This window comes from Branchiostoma lanceolatum, chromosome 5 (assembly GCF_035083965.1).
Source record: "Branchiostoma lanceolatum isolate klBraLanc5 chromosome 5, klBraLanc5.hap2, whole genome shotgun sequence".
Taxonomy (NCBI): Eukaryota; Metazoa; Chordata; class Leptocardii; order Amphioxiformes; family Branchiostomatidae; genus Branchiostoma; species Branchiostoma lanceolatum.
This window is the reverse complement of record NC_089726.1, coordinates 17,252,706-17,260,533: the sequence shown is the minus strand read 5'-3', so window position 1 is coordinate 17,260,533 and position 7,828 is coordinate 17,252,706. Positions and strand designations below refer to the sequence as shown.

At 41.0% G+C, this 7,828-nt stretch overlaps 1 protein-coding gene across 2 annotated transcripts; it reads left to right on the top strand.

Moving 5' to 3' along the window:
• Positions 1–1,788: 1,788 nt before the first annotated feature.
• Positions 1,789–7,021, top strand: LOC136435495 (zinc finger protein 436-like). Of its 2 annotated transcripts, none has more exons than XM_066429063.1 (2): positions 1,789–1,905; positions 4,824–7,021. In XM_066429063.1, the coding sequence occupies exon 2, from the start codon at positions 4,824–4,826 to the stop codon at positions 5,838–5,840; it is 1,017 nt and encodes a 338-aa protein (XP_066285160.1). In that variant the 5' UTR covers positions 1,789–1,905; the 3' UTR covers positions 5,841–7,021. The 2 variants fall into 2 exon arrangements, with proteins under 2 accessions (XP_066285160.1, XP_066285159.1); XM_066429062.1 differs by having other exon boundaries at positions 1,789–1,921.
• The last annotated feature ends 807 nt before the right edge of the window (positions 7,022–7,828 follow it).

Sequence of the window (7,828 nt, the reverse complement as noted above, 5' to 3'; positions counted from 1 at the left end):
CATTAATTATGCAAATGAGGTCTTCATTTGCATAGTTGATATCTATTTATATTACATCCACCCTTCATCAAATACTTCTTCAGCAATACGTATCCATACTACATGTACACCATACAGTATGACGTATACTAATAAATCACCTCTTCCTTCCCTATATAACATGGTTAACTCACCTACCCTGAACACCGTCCTATCCCCATGCTGTGACACACGACTACTGATTGTTCTTCCGTAAGGCAGTGTATATCCAATTTTGGTCTGCCTTCACCAAATTCCACACCACTTTCTGCTATGCTGCTACCTTTCTCATACCACTGCCTTGAGTGACAAGCCAATTTGTCTCAGCAACTATTAAGTTTCCTGCCTCCCACATGGCAACTACCACCCCTACAACCCCTACCACTTATCCTTGACCCCTCGAAACAACACAGCCACACGTCCCAGCCAGAACATATACTCAAGCATACAATATAACACATTTTTACACTTTTCTCGTTAATTATGCAAAGTACTTCGCCCAAAATCTAATCATCTTGAGATTTCCCACATACACATCAACACACCAAATACGACAACAATCCATCCAGGCCTTCTCGACTTATTCTGTTCACTAACAGACACACAGACAAGCATCAAAACATAGACTTCTCGGCGAAGTCAACTAGAAAGGCAACATTTTCATGAGCAAATACAACATGTTTCACCCATTTCCCTCCCTATGCAATAAGCGGCTGTTCTAATGCAAAAATGGAGCATTCCAAAATAACGTTTAACCATTATAAAGTAAGACCATGTAATGACAATTCTGAATATCCACCCCATCCAGACTAACGTTTGTTGCATGTCTTCAATGTTGGTATTTGAATAAAGAATTTAATTAAAGACCAGTCAGAAATGGATCTCTCCCAATTTGAAACTCTATGCATGGATGAGCTCTTCCAGGCACACATATTCATACTGGACCATTCAAAAAACACCTCCACCAAAAAACCTGGACCTTTTTAATAATCAACGAAAAAAAATATTGAATCAGCAACACCCAAGGCTCCTAGTCATCATTGTCGTTTTTGACTGAACAGACAGGGTAGATATCTGTGAACAAAATAGAAACAGTACTTTTAAGCTCCAGGAAGCTAAACCAGTACCATGGTCGGAGCCAATTGCTTCACCGTAAACATCTATTAACTGCTAAACAGTATCTGGTCCTGGCTGGACGTCGAAATGTCGACAGATAAAATTCCTCATTTTAGGAAATAATGAACACATCATATATAACGTTATGTGTGTGTATCTGGCGTTTTGAATTGTTTATAAGTCGTATTTATACCTGCATTTTGAGGGGCAAATCTTGCTGGCAGACTTATGCTATTTACAGTGTATAAAGGTATTGCTAAATAAAATCCCTTGGCTCTTCCCCCAAGCCAATTCTTTTTTCCATGGCCCTCCCCCAGGCATCTTTTTTTCCTTGTCCCTCTCCCCCTTACGCAACCCCCGTGTCCCCCCGGTAAATTTCGTACTGTCCCTTATTGGATCATGGCTTAATTGGGTTTTAGGACATTGTCCATTTTTTATTTAAGCCCTCCGACCTATCGTTGACGTTTAACCTTGAAAACAACATCTTTTTAAAACCAATGAGAATGAAAAGCTATTTTCCTGTCCGTAAACATGCGGTATTCTGCGAGCGGATTTGCCACGTTTTATGAGTTTGTTTTTGCCTGGCCAGAGACAACAGATCGTGTCTGTTTGTGTTTTGCTTTGTCTGCAAAATAAGCTTTCCCACAGCAAGTTTACCCAGAGCTTCCTTTCGCAAGAATCGGGTCCCTAGTGGCTGTATTGTGTGGCTATCTCTAGCTAGAAGGCACAGTTTAGGACACCACACGTGGGGCGTCTTCATCAACGAGCCAGGTAAAACTCCTTACAAGTGAGTGGGTCAGTTCTATGACTCGGGAACATGTGTTACAATGACACCTTGGAGTGTTTATTACTGCATCAATGGTCCAAGTAAGACATATAAGGGATCATAAGGGTCGGTGGTGTGTTTTCTCAAGGGCTTGCGCAATCTGTAGGTGAGGCGCCTCACATGGAACTTGCGGGCGTGTTGTAGATTGAACACGGGCCGAGTGAGGAACCTAGATGTGTTTTACAGACCGAAAGGTGAATAAGTTGTATCTCCTTTAATTACTAGACCGGCTAAGGTACCTTACATGTGAGGTAGGTATGTTCCGTTTGACTAGGTAAACTACCGAGGTAGGTGTGTTTCGTACGTAAGCGGACGCCCTCCATGTCCATATAGTTGATGCTGTGGTGGAATCTTTGCTTTCCGGTTAAAATCCAAGCTTTGACTGTTCAAGGCACATATACCATGTGGACGCTGTGTTGTGTTGTCAACATTTGGACAATTAAGGGCCATTGAGATTTTTTATGTAATAAATGGTTTATTGGTCCGAAATTACCCATGCAGTGTCAATCCATGTAGGAAATGGCAGCCAATGCTGAATTGATGCAGGGTTTACAATTCGGCGCCAGCAGGTGACCTCAATACGACCTTCCCCAACCGTAGTCAGGTACCCATTCACACCTGGTTTGAGTGAGGAAATTCGTGTCAAGTGCCTTTCCCAAGGGCACAACATCGGGGCATACCGGTGGTTTCGAACCCGGGGCCTCTCGGTTCTGGGCGAAACGCCCTACCGTTTGCACCACACGATGCCATGTAGGAAATGGCATGAAAGCGGCTAGCCTCAGCTGCAGACTCCATGCGGCTGTTTCCTTTTTTTTACTTTAAAGGATTTTAGGCATTGTGATGCAATCAAAACCACATGTGAACGAGCATGGCCCTTTTCATAACACTCCCCCACCCGTTTCTAGAGATGGTTCCTTCCACATGGAGACGTAAGATGTTGATGGAAGGTACCATTGTTGGAGGGGTAAGGGTGGTCAAGCCAGGCACTGCCTTTTTATGGTATTTCAAGCAGTGTTTGGGTGTATAATGAAGGGTCAATGACCCGCCTATTACTCGGTTAATATGCTGCCATAAGACCTGGTCATTTGCTATAAGGCTACACCAAGTAATTTTTATGGATGACGTCCGCGCGCGCATTGATTTTGGTCTGTTCCAAGAAAGAAAAACAAGAAATTGCGCTTCCTGTAACTATGACCAAAGAGTTCCTTTTTGATTTAATATATTTCTGCAGGCCTGCAAAATCAATGGGATATGGAAAGAAACAGGACAGGACAACAACTGCTGTTCAACTTCAACTGATTTATTCAAATTATTGCTTTTTTTCATGATGGATCAAAGAATTGTTAGTGGTTACACTGTGTTCTCTCATTCAATTTGCGTCCTAACATGTGTCGTCGACTATTATATTTCAAATTTAGGCATCTTGTTTTTTTCGGCCCTTCTTGTTTTGTTTTAGATTTCGCATTAGATTTAGGGTCTCCAAAGGACGTCATCCATAAAAATTACTTGGTGCAGCCTAACCACTGAATAGAATTACCCAGTGAGGAACGTGAAGGGAGCACAGAAGAGAAACATGTTGTTTTTGCTACGTTTCTTCCTCTTCTTCTTCACCTCCAAACAAATTAGGTCAATGAGGGCTGTAACCATGGTTACTGGGAAAATGACAGACACAGGGGTGTTGGATTGCATTTTGTAAAAAAATCGGCAGGACAGCGCTGGAGGGCTTGTCAGCACGTATATGAATGTGTAAAATAAACATAGCAGCAGCTAGTAAAGCTAGACCACGTGAAGGTAAACATTAATATGTATTTGCTTGCAAACGTTTTCTTTCTAGTTAACGTAATTCTCAATTGGCCAATCAAAACTGACCCATATAAGAGATACGAATTCCTGTATGACGCATAGATCAACCAATACTATACATGTAAATAAATTTGTCCGACGTGTAAAGAATTAAGAAATGCATTTGTTTTGTCCAAAAGGTCACAGATTTCATGTGGAAACCAAACGTCCCAGAGACAATATTTCGAAACCATTTTTTTTTCAAATCTACTCTATTCCTTCCCCTCTGTTGGGATATCTCCTCGTGAGATTAGTCAGAGAAGTGTCACTCCTTCTGATTGGTCAATGTTGTGTGTATCTCTCTCTCTCTGATTGGTTAACATCATCTGGCCATATACGGGCTGTGAGCGATTCCACTTGCAACGGGGCCGCCAACTAGTCGCGGGTCCAGTGAGATAGGGGCTCCCCCATGCGTGCCACTTACGCAGCGTACCATCGTGCACACAGCAAGTGTGGTGTTGGGGGACATTTCCTGGTGGAGTGTATCATGGAGCTGAAAGTAGAAAAAAAACTTGTAGATGAAGATGTGTTTGTAAGTGTCCCTGAGTGGGAGTGGGAGATACTTCAGATATTTCATGTTTTGCTTTTCCTTTGGCAAACATGTTACACAGTAAGGTTCTTGTGTTGTGGCAAACATGTTAATACACAATAAGGTTCTTGTGTGGTGGCAAACATGTTACACATTAAGGTTCTTGTGTTGTGGCAAACATGTTACACAGTAAGGTTCTTGTGTGGTGGCAAACATGTTACACAGTAAGGTTCTTGCTTGTGTGGTGGCAAACACGTTACACAGTAAGGTTCTTGTGTTGTGGCAAACGTGTTACACACTAAGGTTCTTACTTGTGTGGTGGCAAACATGTTACACAGTAATAAGGTTCTTGTGTTGTGGCAAACATGTTACACAGTAAGGTTCTTGTGTTGTGGCAAACATGCTACACAGTAAGGTTCTTGTGTGGTGGCAAACATGTTACGCAGTAAGATTCTTGTGTTTTTTACGTCTAAGTTTCTTTCCTCCTGTTAGATGGAAGAAGCAGCAGAAGATCTGCATGAACAGACAGAAGAGAAACGGCCTTGTCCAGAAACAGACCATGGAGGGACAAGGAAACAGCGCCACAAGACTCATAGTGCTGACAGACCACATCGATATCGATGCGGGGAATGCGAGTTCTCCGCATCCAAGATGTCCGCCATGAAACGGCACGTTAGGACGTCGCACGCCGCAGGTAAAGGTAAACAAACGAAGAAAGATCACCTTGTGAAGCATCTCAGGGCAACTCACGGTGGGGAGAGACCTTTTCAGTGCGATGTCTGCGACTATTCCGCTGCACGAAAGGTTCACATGAAACTTCACATCATGGCCAAGCACAGTAACTACCGACCGCACAACTGCGCAAAGTGCGACTACTCTGCAGTCAGCAAACACCGGTTAAAGGTTCATATGATGTCACACACTGGTGAGAAGCCCTACAGCTGTGAGCGGTGTGTTTTTGCCACTGCCCAGAAGGGCAATTTGAAGAGTCACATGGCGACCCACACTGGAGAGAAACCTTACAAGTGTGAGATTTGCGGTTATTCTGCAGCACAAAAGTCTGCTTTGAAGAGTCACATGGCTACCCACACTGGGGAGAAACCTTACAAGTGTGAGGTTTGCAGTTATTCTGCAGTACAAAAGTCTGCTTTGAAGCGTCATATGGCCACCCACACTGGGGAGAAACCTTACAGGTGTGATGTATGCGGTTATTCTACAGCACATATGTCTCATTTGAAGCAGCACATCGCTACCCACACTGGGGAGAAACCTTACATGTGTGATGTATGTGGTTATTCTGCAACACGAATGTCTCATTTGAAGCAGCACATCGCTACCCACACTAGGGAGAAACCTTTCAAGTGTGAGGTTTGCAGCTATTCTGCAGGTCAAAAGTCTCAATTAAAGAATCACATGACCAGCCACACCGGGGAAAAACCTATCGCGTGTGTTACGCCGAAGGGTGGTTATACCGGCTTTACCACAGATACAGTTGTCCACACAGTCTAATGTTAGACCATAAATTTTTGACGCTTGTAGCTGTTTGTTTTTTCCCTTTCCATGGAAGCAGACACAATCAAAGGACACAGAGTCCATGAGACAAACTGGAAACGTCAGATTATGTCATACCGCCTAAAGATTGTTATTCTTGGAATACGCGTACTTTCTGTTAGTGTTCTTAATATCCTGTATTTGTTTTGATACAAGTTTTATTCAAATTATTGGAGAAAGAAATGAATAGAAATTATTATATAAGGATGAAAATGAGGTGATCCTGAAGGTGAAAAGAATGAGCTAAGACATGCACACATCAAAGTTATTACTTTGTATATTTAATTATTTAGTTACGTTGTTACTTATTGTCATTTATTTGATAGGCTTTATTTCAGTCATATGTTATCTATGTTACATTTGTTCAGAAATTTGCTTAAGTTTGTCATAGTCTCTGTCTAATCTTTTTTAGCTTTTTTGTGGCGCTGTGAAATAATACATACTGTGTTTCATGTTTTTCCGGTAAGCACACTTTTTTGGGTGCCTTAATCTATCTCATTTTCATGATACTGGTACCGAGTTGTTCTGAAATATGCGCATCTTAAAAATAACGAGCTATTCACATGTATTATGTCATCTAAAAACTACGATATATTTGGAAAACTCTGAATTTGTGTACAAATATTTCAAGAAGAGACTGTAGATTTAGATGGAATATATCACAATGTTCCTTTTCTTTAAAATTTACTTTATGTTACCTAATGCATTTAGCCCATGCTGGGCATGAATATGCAATAAAGTTCATTGTCATTTTCATGGTCTGTTTGAAAAAAAAACCCACAAAACTATATGAAGTAGAATCATTCCAGCTTTATTGAATGAACTTAGTCGACCCTGGATTATATTTGACATTGTCTGCTATCATGGCTTGGATGCTTCTCAGTAAAAGTAGAGTTCTTACAATTTGGGCTCCCCTTCTTAAAATGACTCTCTGTAGAATAGTTTACATGTAGGATTGCCTGACTTATATATGTACACTAAAATCACAAGCACATGTCCCTAAACCTGCAACAATCGCACCTTTATCATTACATACATATATACAAAGTAACATATACTATTATAATAATTATCAAGATTTTAAACACCTACCCAAATCCAAATCTCACTTGAATGTAATGTAATGTAATGTAATTCAATCCAAAAAAAGAAATCTGTATAGAACATGATATGAAATATTTTTGGGTAATGTAATGGAAAGTATTTGTAACATCAGTGTAATGCTATATTCATTTTTACCGTCTCTACTGTCTTTGCAAATTTAGTTCTGGCCACACAGCACATTGCCCGGAATGTTGCACAGTATTTACAATAAATTACTTCATATCTTAGTAATACCTATACAGTCGTTGTAGCCAGATGATTGGTGCAACAACAAACAGCCCACCAACTAATCTGCATATGCTTACTACTGCGACAAGATCTAAGCCTTAGGACATAAGAACGTTTTTGATCATGCTCAATCTTTGAATGCACATTTCCTTAATATTGGCACTTTGGTGACAGATTGCTTGGACGTATACGGCTAGACTACAGCATCTAGGTAGCTACAAAATAGCCTTGTACATGATAACAGCCTTAGTTGCACAGCTAGATCCTAAGGTCCACCCCTGGCCTGTGGTTTTGCTCACTAATTCTATGCAAGCCTTGCATCTTCAATCCTGTTGTCATAGATACACACACCAAATTAACAGCCTTGTTTTTCAATGTTGGACAACATCTAGCCTATCAGCATAGTAATAGCTACTAGTTTTGTCTCAGATGCCACAGGTCCATTAAATTGGAACATGGGCCCATTTAGTACCTGTACTGACATTCCCAGACTTCAAAAGACTGCAAAAGCCATGTTTGATACAGCATTATGATGAAAAATATGTTCAACACTCTCAATCCTTCCAGTCTTTTCTGTGGGTCATCCAAACTTTGATGACTAATGGCACAGTCAC

Excerpts from the sequence above, each read along its gene's own strand:
- LOC136435495 (XM_066429063.1), top strand. The coding sequence starts at position 4,824 with ATGGAAGAAGCAGCAGAAGATCTGCATGAACAGACAGAAGAGAAACGG.